This window comes from Thunnus albacares, chromosome 7, assembly GCF_914725855.1.
Source record: "Thunnus albacares chromosome 7, fThuAlb1.1, whole genome shotgun sequence".
In the NCBI taxonomy this organism is placed as follows: domain Eukaryota; kingdom Metazoa; phylum Chordata; class Actinopteri; order Scombriformes; family Scombridae; genus Thunnus; species Thunnus albacares.
Genome location: NC_058112.1, coordinates 20053216 through 20068741, shown reverse-complemented (window position 1 = coordinate 20068741; position 15526 = coordinate 20053216). Strand labels below are relative to the sequence as shown.

Below are 15526 nucleotides of genomic sequence, written 5' to 3'. Positions count from 1 at the left end.
AAGGACATTGAAATAAGAATGGACAAAGACAATTAGGAGAAAAAACATGTTTAGTATTTTCAAATAAATACAGTTAATATTTAATAGTGTATGAACTCTTTTTGTTTTTATGAGCTTTAGAGAGTTTATAAAATATGTGAAAAAACATGTATGGAGTTTCTCTGTGCTCATTGAAAATCTGATTTTACACATTATTTACAGTGCACATATATTGAACGGACTCTACAGTGAAGTAGGAGACATCTTGTGTCCAGCAGTTAAACCACTGGAATGAAATATATTTGCATATTCATAGTTTCTGTAATTTTTAACGAGTGAGAAGGAGGAGATGTAATTTTAAGGATTTTAACAAGATAATTGAACTTTTTTTTTTGTAAAAACCACATCAGACAAAAATTATTTTTCAAAGTAGCGTAATTTATATACATTTTAAAACATGTCTGGAGGTGATCTTTAACCTCGGTAACATTTGGATATAACAATCTGAAATAAACACATCCTGCAGTAAACACTATCTAAAATCTTTTTAAAAAATGGTGACATCGCTGACAATACTGTTGTGGAGACTCTAGTTCTCCTTGTTGCTGTTTACTTTTGTTTGAATGGTTTCTTAGACTGTTTCATTAGTCAGCAACATCGGTTTTAACCGGTTTTATCTGATGACTTCTTCATATTTGAATGTGTCTTATCTCTATAAAAGGTTCAGCAGTGAAGGCGGAAACACGTGTCCTGCTGTTCTGAGATCTTATTGGCTGCAGCGGCTCGTTTTGAAAAGTCTTATGACTTGAGGCGGAGCGGAGGGAAAGTTCAAAATTGTAACAACAGGAACGGTAAAAACCACGAGAGATAACAGCTACAATGATCAGGCAGGCGTAAGTAGTGGTTAATATTTTATATATCGCGTTCAAAGTATATTTCCAGCGAGTATTGTGCTGTTTCTAAATGTTGTGTTACAGTTTTCGGACTTGTTAACGAGCTCAGCCGTCACGTTAGCCCGGGGGGCTAACGTTAGCTACTAGCCGCAGTTTAGCCCGTGGCTTTGTTAGCTCGTCACCGCCTCCTGTAAGGACAAACTTAAAACTAACAATGAGCTGTATTGATAATATGTGAATGATTCATTTCAGGAAGGGTAAAACCCCCCGCAGGCCTCCTCCAAAAAAGCCTTCCAGCAACCAGAAAGACCCGGTTGGGGTGAGTGTTACAGTTTATTTATTTAATCTTTATTTAATCAGGAAGTCTAACTGAGAGTAAGGTCTCTTCCAAGACAGACCTGAGGGAAGAACACAATCATCAGACAGAAACAACACAACTACACAATAAACAAGGAATTAATAAAAACACCTAAAAGAATCATAAAAAACATTAGATGATAAAGCTTTAAAATGTCCAAGAGGAATGTAAAGAGTCAAGTTTGAGGGTAGTTTGCAGTTCATTTAATTTAAAAGGTGCATTGTACCTGAAACCAATTCTGCCAACATTAGTATGTACCTGAAGGATATCTAAGGTCAAGTAGTTACTGGATCATGTGCTGTAGTTATTAGATTTAAATGAGAGAAGAGATGTGAGGTAGTTTTGAAGCTTCAACAGTAGAGCTTTATAGATGAATAACATGAGATGTTTTTTTTTCTTCTTGACTATAAGGAAGCAGGGATAGATGATATTGGATTTTTTTTGCCGATATTTTTCAACTCATTCTGGCTGATCACTGATACTGAAATATGCGCATATTTTTTCCCACCTGGCTGAGGAGACTATTACGCATGCAATCAAACTGTACTAAGTATGTTCAAGAAAAACAATATATGAAGGAAGAACTTAGGAAGACTGGAGTTCATGAGCTCAGGATTAAAACTTACAGTATGGTTTTCTTTGACTTTATTCGACAGACGGGATTAATGGGTAGGATTTAATCTCTGGTCCACACTCCAGAGCAGAAGGTGGTGTTAATGCACCTAATACACTGGTTGCCAACTGCTGTTATAAAGCAAAAAGAATTTTTTTCAAACAGCGTGGTACATCCTGTCAGCCGAGGTGTTTCCTGTCTGTGCAGGTAAACACAGCAGGTCCTCTGCAGACTGCCTCACCCTGATGGTCCCGGTACTTCCTCCGCAGGCTCCACTTCTTCTCACTTTAATCTGAATGACACACTGAGCCCCGGTTGGTTATTCAGGTTTAAGTGGGAAGAAGTAGCGGGTCTGTTGGGTAGCTGAGTGAAGTGGAGCCTGTGGAGGAAACACCCAGACCGTCAAAGTGAAACAGTCCGTAGGGAAGCACAGCCAGGCAGCAGAGGAGAAGGCGACAAATCAGCCTGTCATATCGGCAGAAGTGTTAATTTCAGGCTGATGCCGATATTTCATTTTAAAGCCTTTATTGGCCGATACCAATGACATGCCGATATCATTGTGAATTCCTATAAGGAAGTCCAACCGACCTGGAGATACAGAGAACAATTATGAGTACGAAATTTGTCATTTGTGATAAAGTGTAGTGCACTATGATACACAGTGTTGATGGGGCAGCATGACAATACAGAACTTCTCCATACTCAAGGACAGACATGAAGGTCGACAGCACAATAGTTTTACGGTTGGAGGACGACAGACATCCTTTGATTCTATACAAGAAGTCTAGTTTGATTTTTAATTTTGGAGTTAAATGTTGAATATGAATCTTGAATGATAGTCAGCTGTCAAGCCAAATGCCTATGAAGTATTTTTATGACTCAGCAAGAGTAATATGGGTGCCAGAGTCACTGGTGGAGGTGGAGAATATCATGTACTCGGTCTTTTCTACATTTAAAACTAGTCTGTGATTAAGGAATGATAATTGGAAAGCATGAAAGGCAGACTGAAGACAAGTCAGGGCCTGAGCTGGGGTAGAGCCTGGGGCGTATAAAATTGTATCACCTGCAAAAAAATAAAATAGTTTTTTATCCAGGGAGAAGACAATGTTATTAAAGAATGAAAGTGCAGCTGTTATTGTACTGTGACCTGGACGAAAACCAGATACATACCAACAATGGTCACATGTCCCTACCAAAACAGAGGTCCAACAAAATGTGTACATCTTTCTTGAACTCTGAGCATAAGGTGATTTTGTGGACAGTCAGGCAGTCTTTCAGATAGATCGGGACTCCGCCTCCCTTACTTCTTCCCCCACTATTTCAAATATTTTTTTCCCCTTACTGCATTGTCAATGAACTTAAACCTAAGATTATTACTCTGTTATACTTGTGTAACGAGATGTAACGATAAAGAAACTTGAAACTTTTTACTCAGGTGTACTGCCGTGTGCGACCTTTGGGTGCGGAAGATGAGGAGTGCTGCATTGAGGTGATCAGCAGCAGCACCATCCAGCTACACGCCCCTGATGGCTTCAAAACAAACCGAAATGGAGAGTACAAAGAGGTAATGGATCTAGGAGTAGCTTTTGTTCCATAAATACCAGTATAATAAAGACATAGCACAGGCATTTGCCATAATTTACACATTATTTCATCATTATTTTACAGTTGTGGTTTATAGGTTAAGGTTGCTCATATTGTATATTTCTCTTATTATCAACAAATTAGTTGGCCTTTTGTAAGCCCGTCCATCTATTTTCCAGCACTTATCAGGGTCAAGGTCATGGTTGTAGCAGACCGAGTAAGGTAGCCCATATGTCCCTCAAGTCCTCTAGCTTTTCTGGGAGATCTCAAGGGGCTCCCAGGCCAGACAGATTATTTAACCCCTCTAGCGTGGAGTTCAGATATCCAGGAAGGGCTGGTAGTAGAAGCTGCTCCTTCACATTGAAAGGTGCCAGTTGAGGTGATTAGCATAAGGATGCCTTTTGGATGCCTCCCTGTTGAGGTATTCAAGACACATCCAGCTGGCAGGAGAGCCAGTGATAGACCATTTTGAAAAAGTGAAACTGTGAATTCGAGACTTGTTTTTTTTTTTTTTGTTGTTTTTTTTTAAAGATTAACCTGTAGTAGGAACTAATGGGCTTCGGACGGAGTGCCACAGCCAGAGTAGGAAAATCAGGAAGTAGTGAGACAGACTAGCATTGTTGGTTTTGGTCTTTTGAAGAGATTTGTTGAAAAATGTATTTATGCCTGCATTAAATCAAATATGCTTCCCCTAAATATCCATCTCTTTTGCCTCTCAGACGCAGTATTCCTTCAAAAAAGTCTTCGGAGTTTCAGTATCTCAGATGGAGCTGTTTGAGTATGTTGCCAAACCTCTTGTTGATGACCTCATCCATGGAAAAAATGGTAAGAGCACCGGTCGTCTCCAGAAAGAAGTCCAGTTAAAGTGTATCCATTTTCCTGATATGAGCTGTTCTGCTGTATTTTCTGCTACTGCCACCTGTGGGTTTCACTCTGTAAACATAAAGACTCGGACATACATGTCTGCTCAGCTTTTCAGTTTGTCTGGCAGTTCATTTTCTCTATATTCTTTGTTGCAGGTCTGCTCTTTACGTATGGAGTCACGGGAAGTGGAAAGACGTTCACCATGACTGGCTCTCCGGGCCTGGGTGGACTTCTACCTCGCTCTCTTGACATGATATTCAACAGCATAGGACCATACCAGGCCAAAAGATATGTAAGACAGTAGCACTTAAGAACGATGTTGATCATATTTTGTACCCACAGAAGTTGATATATAAAATCTGTCTGTTTCAATGGTTTAATACCGTTCATCCTGTTTGTTCAGGTTTTCAAGACAGATGATAAAAATGGCATGGATGTCCAGAGTGAAGTCGATGCATTGTTGGAGCGCCAAAGACGAGATAATAACCTGTCTGCTCCTAAATCTTCCTCCTCCAGGTAAGTCTGACTCCTGTACAATACCAGTGATCTGCTACAATATAACTGATGTATAACATGTAATTCACTACTTTGATTTTAGACAAAAACTTGATCCTGAAATTGCTGACATGATTAAGCCGGAGGAGGCCTCTAAAGCAGACGGTGTGGATGAGGACAGCAGCTACGGCGTCTTTGTCTCCTACATAGAAATCTACAACAACTACATCTACGATCTCCTTGAGGAAACTCAGGAAGACGTAATCAAGCCAAAGTGAGTTCAGGGAATGTCAATTGAAAAGAATATCATATTTTGATATATGACATTGAAATATTTAAAGCACAGTGGTTTTTAGAGTTTATTTTTGTATAGCAAAGAAGCTGGAACACAAATTATTGTATTTTCTTTTCACTAGGTGGAATGGTGGAGGCACACCTATGCGCCAGAACACTGACTTTATGTATGTGACCAGTGCATACTCATACATCAGAGTAGTAGCCTGATTTAGTTTGCAGACCTGATTACAAAAAGAACCTTGTCATTGCTGGAGATTCATAAACTTTATGGAAATTACTAGCAGTAAAATTCCTCTTGTACCAGTGCTTTCACAGCAACTAAGAAGTTATTCAAAAGTAGGCCTGGGTATCATTCGAAATTTTTAGGTATGATACCCATGTTGCATCATTGTCAAGTCAGTTTTATTGGTATAACCCAATATCACAAATCACACAAACAAATAACAAAACAATACTTTTAATGATAATTTTATTGGAAAAACACCTTTTTCATTCAACAAAAGAAGCCATAGTTTTAAAATGCTAAAAGTTGTCTAAACACAAGCAACTTTACATGAACTTTTGTACAGTTGACAATATTATGATTTAAATCAGATATTCTTAAAGAATTAAAAGACTGAGTTAAGAGTATACATTGGAGGAAGCTTTTAATTCTAAACTTTGGTAGTTCCGTTTTTGATACTTGATATGGACACATTTCGATTGGTTCCAAGAAAGTATTGGCTTCAATAAACAGCCTCCAAAAGCACATCTCCAGTGATGACAAGTGTTTTCAGTCCAAAAATAAATCATTATATTGCCCTCACTCTGCTGCTTTACGTCTTTGTCATGGCAAAGCTCCTCAGTGTCTTTAAAACCTGCTGTTTGTTGCTTTATGTTTGTAAGTGATTACTTTCTATGGCTGGAATCAAGCAACCCCTCCCTTGTCCACACTCCATATCTGTTGCATGAAAAATGCAATCCTATGTCTTGAGTGACTAACATTTTTTATTTCCTCCACATAGACCACCTCAATCTAAAATCCTCAGAGAGGATCAGAACCACAACATGTATGTGGCCGGTTGTATGGAGGTTGAAGTCAAGTCTCCTGAGGAGGCATTTCAAGTATTTTGGAGAGGTGAGTTGTAAGATCATTTAAGAGACCTGAATCAAATGTAAGGGGATAAATATGTAAAAGAAGGGGAGGAAAACGCTGCACTGATGATCGTAGATGTGACTGACCTGGTATTGTTGCCCTCCGGGTCGGCTCTGACCAGGAAATGACCTCAGTTAATCTTCTCTCTGAGCAGGTCATGGAAGAGTTGGAGTTTTGTGCCTATAATGTTTTAGAGTGGTTTAAATTGGAGTTAAAGATGCTACATGTTGGTAAATATGCCTGAAAAGTTGCCCATATAATATTGTTCCAGGTCAGAAGAAGAGGAAGGTTGCCAACACCCGGCTGAACAGAGAGTCCAGCCGCTCCCACAGTGTGTTCATTATTAAACTGGCTCAGGCTCCCCTTGATGCAGATGGCGACACGATTCTCCAGGTCAGTCGAAACTAAATATCCGGTTCCAGAGTTTGGTGCAGTTCTGTAATTCATATTTGGATAATAATGGAGCACCAATTTTGATATCAGATCCATGTTCCTTTAATCTAAATCTTTTCTGAACTTGTTATTCAGGATAAGAACCAGGTGAGTGTTAGTCAGCTGTGCCTGGTGGACTTGGCAGGAAGTGAGCGCACCGGTAGGACGGGAGCAGAGGGCACCCGAATACGTGAAGCAGGTTTGTTATCCAACAGTAAGATTTGGTTTTACTCATAGCTGAGGTTCATGTGATATTAAATGACATGTTACCTTACAGGTAACATTAATCAGTCCCTGCTGAATCTGCGGACGTGCATTGAGATACTGCGAGAGAACCAAATGTGTGGCACAAACAGGGTTTGTATTACTAGACTGAAGTTGAACACTCAATGTATTCATTGATGGACCATATATATACACACATACATACATAAAATGATGTAAATGTCTCTCTTCTAGATGGTCCCCTACAGAGACTCTAAAGTAACCCATCTGTTCAAGAACTACTTTGACGGAGAGGGCAAAGTCAAAATGGTGGTCTGTGTCAATCCCAAGGCTGACGACTACGAGGAAACCTTGGTCAGTTCATCCCGTACCTTGCTTCTCTAACTTTATTTATATGTAGATGCAAGTCCCTTTTCGTCTGACACACGAGATTCTCTGTCTGTCCAGCTTGTGATGCGGTTTGCGGAGATGACCCAGGAGGTGGAAGTGGCACGGCCAGTGGACAGGCCCATCTGTGGCTTCACACCAGGCCGCCGTCATAGAAACCAGGCCTTTAAAGAGGAACTGTCTCGCAAGTTGGAGGAGCGTGGTGGTCCAATAAACAGAGGTAATATAACACAAGCTTTACAAAAAGACTGCTTTACAAGAATATCACAATATTGCAGGACAATTACCCGTTAAATAAACAGTAAATTAAGGTAGGCAGATATAATATATTTCACCTATTTTTAAATGTATTGTCACAGAACAATGCAATTAATCAATAAAAATAAACATTTTAAAATTTAGTTAATGAAATAAGACAGTAAATGTCAGGCTATATCTTATTGTCATTTCTAATTTTGTTGTCTCACCCAGTTTTTTATTTAACTATGTACTCACTCCTTTCAGAGGTTTTAAGAACTCTAGATGAGGTTTTATGTCGCTCATTATGTTGCATCTCTGCAGTCAAACGGGAACTTTTATTTTATTTCTCAGGCGTCTTCTGCTGTTGTGAATGCATAACGACATTTCAATCTCTAGTCCTCAAATGTAATAGTTTTCCATTGGCACTTTTGGCAGTGCTGAGTCAAACCATGCCACATTGATTTGCATTTCCATTACCAGTTTAAATGCGCCTAGTTGTGCCCGAGATGGATCATCTCTGAATATTTTTGTAGTTTCTAACTGAATCTCCGTGGTTTGAAGTTCAGTACGTCTTCTGCATTCCTGTTTGTGCTTCCAGATATCTGCTTCATTTTACTTCCTATTTGCTTTCAGCTGTATAGGAGTCGTGTTAAGTTACTGCTGATGAAAATCCAACATTTCCTGCTTTTGCCGCTTCATATTAAAAGGGTTTAAATAACAAAATAACAGGACTTTTATTTTGAAGAATTGATAGGAAATGTGTTCATCACCGAATTAGCAGAACTTTGTTAGCGGCGCTATTTTACAATAAAAACAGGCTGACACCACAAGATCTTGATATATATTTGGAGCTATTTGTTCAGCAGATCAGTAAGAAATACTGCAAGGAGGAGTACAAGCAGAAACAGCCACAGTGGGATGTTAGATGAAGAGCTGCAGACAACAGGCTCTTACTGCACTTGTGCAAACCGCTCACCTCCAACAAGTAAACAATTTGTTGTACCTGCCATACTGCATGACATAAAAACACTTGCAGCAAAAATAAGGGGGGACTTTCATTGTGAAGAATTTATAGGAAAGGAAATGATGTGTGTGTTCAACATTTTACAGCTACTCCTTTGGCCACTAGTCACAGCCATGGATGTATACAGCCTGCTGCTTTTAAATGTTATCAACTCAAGACAAGCGCGTCATCAGTTAGACACACCTTCAAGTAGGTAGCCCTGTTGTAATGGAGATGCAAATCCCTGCTACGCCAAGTCAAATCGAGTCAAGTGAAGCCAGCACTTGTATGGAAAAGACCTATAAGACAGCCCAACCTTTGCAAATATAATTTCCAGAAAAATATTATGTGTATTTATTTATTGTTAATATTTATTATATATATATTTATTAATATTTGGGTGTATACTGTATTTGTAGATCTTTCATGTTTGTAATATTTTGTTGCCTATAAGCACAGAAAAAGTCTTGGGTTAACTCTAGCTGTTCCGTTAGATGTGTCCTCTGTTATAAACCACCTGGTGCAAAGCCTCCCACCTCTACCCTCCTCTGAGCTGACTGACCCTCACGATGACATCACCCTGCCCAGGCTGATCGAAGCTCTGCAGAACAGATACAGGATCAGGCAGATGATGATTGAAGAATACAACAAAGCAGGTGCCTGCTCGCATTTCAGCTCAGCTCTTACTTCGTGGCTTTGACAGTTCAGGCTAATTTTAACCTGGACTTCTTATCTTGGCTCATGTTTCATCTCATTCCTGTTCTTTTAGCCAACATGATGAAGTCTATGCTTCAGGAGCTGGACGGCAACCTTGCTTCCAAAGGCGATTATATTCATGAACAAAATGGCAAACTAGCAGAGAAGGATAAAATCATCCAGAACAACAAGGCTGAGATTGAACGCTTGGAGAAGAAAAACAAGATGCAAGAACACAAGGTGAGAAATCAAAACACTCAAACCTCCCTTACAGTGCTGGGTGGTGGATAATTATACTCAGTTTCTTAAGTGTCCTGCATGGCTCTGTCCCAGATCGACATCCTGCAGAAAACTACCAAAATCTATGAGGACGACAAGCGTTCACTGCGGCATGAGCTGGACACCAGAGATCAGAGGCTAATGAGGGAGCAGTCTGACAAGAGACGCATGGAACAACGCATGCACGGCGTCGTCACAGACACACAGCACAAGTGGGAAAAAGAATGTGTGAGTTGCTCCTCTTATTGCACGATTGGAAAACCTTTTATCTACTATAGCTGTTTAAAGTAGCACAATTTGTTTATTTCAGCAAATGTGTCATACCCAAAAATTCCCAATGATCATTTATACACGTATCAGGTGTTGCACTTTAACATGATGCCTCTTGCCGTGCAGGAAAGACGCGTTAATGCGATGCAGCTTGAGATGCAAAACAAGCTCTGGGTGAAAGACGAGAAGCTGAAGCAGCTTAAGGCCATCGTAACAGAGAGCAAGACGCCAGGTCGCCCTGAACCTCCACCGCAACAGACGCAGCCTAAGCGGCCCTCCAGAGAGGAACGCCTCCCTGCAAAGAGATCAGCCTCACCCTCACCTATTCCTGTATGTTGTTGACAATGCACATGTAGAAGACTTGCCTAGCTCCTGATTGATTAATATGTTACTAACATTGTCATATGAGACGGTGGCTGTTAAACAGAATTCTGTCCCTCCTAAGTTAACAGCTGCTGTGCTCTTCTTTGTAATACACTATAATGATCGGACTAACATTACTAATTACTATGCAATGGCAGTAGGTGCATTATTGTGATCACCTGTACATTTTAATGTAGTCCAGCGCATTAGTGCGACAGCAGTTGGCTACCGTTGTGAAAAGAAATTCTAAAATTTAGTGTTGGTTGTTGATTGAACATTCTTTTTTAACTTATATTTCTTTAGGAAAAATGACTAAATAGATTAAAGTGACAGAGCAGAGGGGCAGTACATAATTTTATACATCAAGGTCGGTTTTAGGGTTAATATCCACGTTATTACTGAAGCCTCTGCAAACTCATACCAACACAACTTTGAAAGTAAGTTGTCATCTGCTATTTGTTAAATAAAACTCCTAGTCTTTCCTTGATCACACTATATAAACTTGGTAAGTTTGGAGGCTGTATTGGTGATTTTAAACGCGATAAAATAAAACTGCTCTTTCCTACAGTCTATAAAAATTTTACAAAGAATATTTTGCCAGGCTGTTGTATTTGACTACATTAGACTGTACAAGTGTCTGCTGCTGCTCCATAACATTTATTTTTATGTGATTTCTCTGTCTAGTTTTTCCACTTTGCCCCCCAGTCCCCTGTTTATTCTCCCTCTGTGGGACCAGTGCCAGGGTCACAGCCAGTCAGTGCCAGTAGAGTTGAGGAGGTTGAGATGAACCCAAGGCCCGCCTGCCCCATCCCCCGCAGCAGTTGCTCTATGTCTGTGGCTAGCAGCATCTCTGCATGGGAGCAGCGGGGATCCCAGAACAGCAAGCAGGCATATCATTCCCCCAGTACACCCACAAGAACCCAGTCCCCAGCAGCCCCCACAGCCAGCCGGGCCAGGAGGAGAGCTATTTATTGTGCTAGGGAAGAAGAAGCTCGGACACCCTCCCCTACATTTGACGTAGATCTATTTGAGAGAAGCTACAGGGTCAGTGTGTTAGCTGCAGGTGGCATCATGAGGTTGTAGAGTGAAATCAGGTTTCTGTGTTCAGGGGATGCAGATTATTTCCTGTCTACTAATGATGTGAAAATATTTGACACAGTTTTTCCCCATGTAGGGTTCCTATAAGTTGCATTTTATGAATCTGTTTTTTTCTTGCTTCCACACTGATCGGAGTAGACGACGACTCCGGTTCGGCCGCTGCACCGTCGTTCCCGCTCTGCTGGTGGAGAGAAGTGGGTGGACCACAAGCCCTCCTCCAACCTGGACTTGGGTACAGTTTTGCAGCCCGTCATCCCCAATGCCATCCAAGTGTCTGCCCCCAGTGAGAAGGCCCTGTCCAAGTGTGACAGATATGTGTTAACGCACCAGGAAGTTGCCTCTGATGGCGAGATACAGACCAAACTTATTAAGGTAAGTCTGCTTAAAGAACAAGATTACATGTACTGCACTAGCTAAGTCATTTTCTGCAAATGCAAAACCTCAACTGTGTGTTTACAGAGTACACTTGAGTACACTTTGCGTAAACTACTACATAAGAGACTGTGGCCACTACTCAAGACATGCTCTTCATTTTCCAGGGCGAGGTGATCAAAACCAGAGGAGGAGGACAGGCTGTCCAGTTCACTGACATCGAGACGCTGAAACAGGAGCTCACCACTGTCCCAAGGTAGCAGTTCATTGCCTGTTATTAGCTACTGATTAGCCAGATGTTATACTGATGTTTTAACATTTTGTATGTGTCACTATTTGTTTCTAAGCCGCAAGAGAAGATCTTCAGAAGGCACCCCTGCTAATGGAGATCGAACTGATGTGGAGAAGAGGGTAGGATGATTAATACTGATTAGTATCCAATATTAAACACTATCCCATGTCTATGTTAATATATATAACAGTAGATTGATCATGAAATTAACCTCTCATAAATATGGAAGGTAGAGTTGGCTAGTCAGTAACAGTATAAGTCTGTCCAGTTTTCATGAGTTAAGAGCATTTTACGATCTGGTAATTCAGTATCAGTCACATTTAGAGGTACTTCTAAATTTCTGTCCCCCTTTATGTCTGTAAATAGTGGCAGAGAACACAAGACAAACTCTTTTCAATTTAATGTAACCCAGTACATCACATAGACTGACAACATCATGAGTTTAATCTACACATCTGACAATGTCAACAAAAACTGAACAAAAGCTTCATAAGATGGAGGGAATGTTTTTATTTGGTTAGAGATGTACCTGATAACTTTAAAATCCAGCCCAGGTCATCTCATGCAAGATTATTAAAACATATTTCAAGTTTCAGCAACAAAAACTGTTCATCTATAGTAATCTGTACATTGTGTTGCAGCAAACGATGGCCCATCATTTAAATGCATATTATGTAATTTTCTGCCGCTAGGGGTCTCTTAATCAAAACAATAACAAAAGTCAGTTTGATAACGTCATGAAGTAGCGATGCCATTGACTGCCAACCAAATGAAACAGACCGTTACCTTGATTAAAAGCACAGATTTCTCTGGGTTTGAACATTATTGGAAACATTTGGGATAATATAAGTACACAACTCAACAAAATATATAACATAAGTCTAGTCGTTTACATAGACATTTACATACATAGACATTTTAATGCGGAAAAGTTACATATTATACCTTAATTAAATAAATGCGTGGTCAACACTTTGAGGAGTATATTTGGTCTCACTGTCTTTTCTTCACAGTGCTCCGTGGCTTTGGAGATGAGGGCTGGATCAAACATGGGTCCTGGTTATGAGCATCATGGAATCACCAAGTAAGCTTCTGTTTGTATTGATTACACCTGAGAAAAGCATTTTGTTTTTCCTGACATTAACAACTGTTCTGTTACAGGCGCAGAAAACCCTAAGCTCAGCTGGCGGCTGCTCCACTGGTCACTCCCTGATATCCTCACCTGGCTGTTGTGCAATAGTCTGAAATCTTTTATATTTCTCTCTAGTGAAACTATTTAAACATTTTCCATGCTTTTTTTTTATGTATGCAAAAGTGTATATACAAGGGTCACCAAAGTCATTTTTTAAAATATTTTATATATTGTGTTTGAACCTATAAAAAAACAAGTGTTATTTGAATCAGTCAAGGATGGTGGCAAATATTTAGTTACTGTTACCCTGCTGCTGAAAGGATCTGTTTGTGTGTGTAAAATAGTCACATTTGTTACTTGGCACATGTGGAATTCATTCATCATTGCACATAAGAGAAGTTGTTGTGATATTGGTTTGGTTTACTACATACTGTCTGCTGGAATAATAGTGAGCTTCAAATTAAGACTTTTAACAATCTGTTCATTTTGAATTTCTTTCTTCATATATAAAATGTGCTTCTGCCATTGATAAACTGAGCTCTCCTTCCTTCACCGTACACTCCAGGGGAATAAAATTCCTTTGAAACACCAGTTTGTTGTAAGCAAATAGATTAATGTACAATGCAGCATTTACAGAAGAGCACAATACTTCAAACAATCAGCACCAGGAGCTGAACACTAGATGGCAGCACAGGACAGCTGTCCATTATAACTCTCGAACATATGGGTTCAGTTACACTGCAGGAATAGTTGAGGCCTGACTGCTGTGAGGAGACATCCTTCATACTGAACTATTCTGCTGGCATGATGTCAATATGACAGGAAATGTGAGCTTTATAAATGTTACTTAGAAGAGGCAAAGATTTCTGTATCTCATTAAAGAAGCAACCACATGCCGAATAAAACAACACATGAGCAATATGTAGCAGCACTGTTGATAGGCTAATAAGGAGAGACTACCCATTTATTTCAAAATGATGCTTGAAAAGAGATTTAATGTTGAGTTAGAGCGCTGGGCTGTCCTGTGCCAATAGTGTAGCAATATTCTCTGTCATATAAACAAAGTCTGCTTTCAATTACTTTGCTGAAATTGCTTTCCTGTGCTCATGCTTGATTAGATATTCATTATGTTAAACAAGACACCTTGTATATAAATCCATATTAAATTAGTCTGGTTGGCTGCCTTCACGCACAGTCAGCTGGGTCCCAGACATTAAAAAGTCTGAGTGCGTCCTGGCCGTCAGTGCAGGGTGGCTGGTTCTCGTTTGGTAGTTCAGTCATGACGCAACTCTTCTTTTTTACTGTTGAGACATTTTTTCTGCCAACTGATGGACACAGACTAGTGTTTGCATTTGAAAAAATGGCGGAAAAAGTGTTTAGATCTTTAAGTAAATGACAACAAAACCACATCATAAAAATACTGAATTGATAAGTGGAAGCAATATAGTATTAGCAGCCAGGTGTACTTGAAGTATGAGAAATTACAGTACTTAGGTGACAAAATGTCCCCTGTGTTACATATTGTATTTTAAGTGATGTAGAACTTTATAAGCAGTGTTTGAATTACTTAGCATATGGCAATAATCTAAATGAATTACATTTAGAGATGCAACAATTAGACGATTAATTGACTATTCAGTCGACAGAAAATTAATCAACTGTTTTGATTGTTGATTAATCATTTTGAGTCAAAATTCTCTGATTCTAGCTTCTCAAAAATATGAATATGTTCTGGTTTATTCAGTCCTCTATTATGGTATATTGAATATTTTTGGTTGTGGACTGTTGGTCAGGACAAAACAAGACATTTGAAGACGTCACCTTGGGCTCTGGGAGACAGTGGTCGACTTTTTCCACCATTTGCTGACATTTTATAGACCAATCAACAAATCGATTAATTGAGAAAATAAGAAACAGATTAATCGCTCATTAAAATAATCGTTAGTTGCAGTCCTAATCACATTTTACAACCTGATCAGATGTTTTTTATGTAAAATATTGATATTTAAAGTTGCTAGTAACGATATCTGTCGACTGTATGTAATGGAATAAAAAGTAAGAGTATTTACAAGTATTTATCTCTGAAATGTAGTGGAATAAAGTGGCATAAAATGGAAGTATTTAAGTATCTCAAATTAAAAACTGCACTTAATTACAGTTATGGAGTAAATGCACTTAGTTACTTTGCATCACTGTACTTGTTTTTGCTACTTTTTTATGATGAAGTACCAAATTATATTGTGAATTATTGCTTGAATAACAATCTACAATGCATTTTAAACCACTATACGCAGACATGAGTGTGAAAAGGCCCTGAGCTTGAAAACACCAGCAAAACTAGAGCTTATTAAAATGTCAGTGACCCGCTTCACTATCTCTTACCAACTGGTCATCACCAGTACGATGATCAGCTGAAGCTAGTGGTACAGTCATCTCAGCTTTAAGTAGACAGTTGAAATCTCATCTGCTACCAGTCTGGCTGGGCTTCAATTGGAAAGCACTGGAGAGTGACTAACATG

The 15526-nt window shown here is 39.4% G+C and overlaps 1 protein-coding gene and 1 non-coding gene across 5 annotated transcripts; both read left to right on the top strand.

Annotated features, from left to right (window-relative positions):
- Positions 1 to 599: 599 nt before the first annotated feature.
- On the top strand, positions 600 to 13598 carry kif23 (kinesin family member 23). 4 transcript variants are annotated; one of them, XM_044357346.1, is made up of 24 exons: positions 600 to 872; positions 1125 to 1191; positions 3279 to 3407; positions 4147 to 4252; positions 4447 to 4583; positions 4695 to 4807; positions 4890 to 5060; positions 5203 to 5247; positions 6088 to 6200; positions 6490 to 6611; positions 6747 to 6849; positions 6928 to 7007; positions 7110 to 7229; positions 7323 to 7482; positions 9000 to 9161; positions 9275 to 9441; positions 9535 to 9708; positions 9877 to 10080; positions 10798 to 11157; positions 11350 to 11583; positions 11751 to 11839; positions 11931 to 11994; positions 12889 to 12959; positions 13037 to 13598. In XM_044357346.1, exons 1-24 carry the CDS (start codon positions 859 to 861, stop codon positions 13050 to 13052), a joined length of 3021 nt encoding a protein of 1006 aa, XP_044213281.1. In that variant the 5' UTR covers positions 600 to 858; the 3' UTR covers positions 13053 to 13598. The 4 variants fall into 4 exon arrangements, with proteins under 4 accessions (XP_044213281.1, XP_044213282.1, XP_044213283.1 ...); XM_044357347.1 differs by lacking the exon at positions 5203 to 5247 and having other exon boundaries at positions 601 to 872; XM_044357348.1 differs by lacking the exon at positions 10798 to 11157 and having other exon boundaries at positions 602 to 872.
- LOC122986578 lies at positions 6276 to 6372 on the top strand. Its single transcript, XR_006404337.1, has one exon. It is a non-coding gene; the product is annotated as a Z30 small nucleolar RNA (small nucleolar RNA).
- Positions 13599 to 15526: the final 1928 nt, after the last annotated feature.

What these genes read in the sequence shown, in the direction of transcription:
- kif23 (XM_044357346.1), top strand. An exon ending in GAAGACGTAATCAAGCCAAA is followed by an intron (nt 5,061 to 5,202) that starts GTGAGTTCAGGG and finishes TCTTTTCACTAG; the next exon opens with GTGGAATGGTGGAGGCACAC. An exon ending in AAATGTGTGGCACAAACAGG is followed by an intron (nt 7,008 to 7,109) that starts GTTTGTATTACT and finishes TCTCTCTTCTAG; the next exon opens with ATGGTCCCCTACAGAGACTC.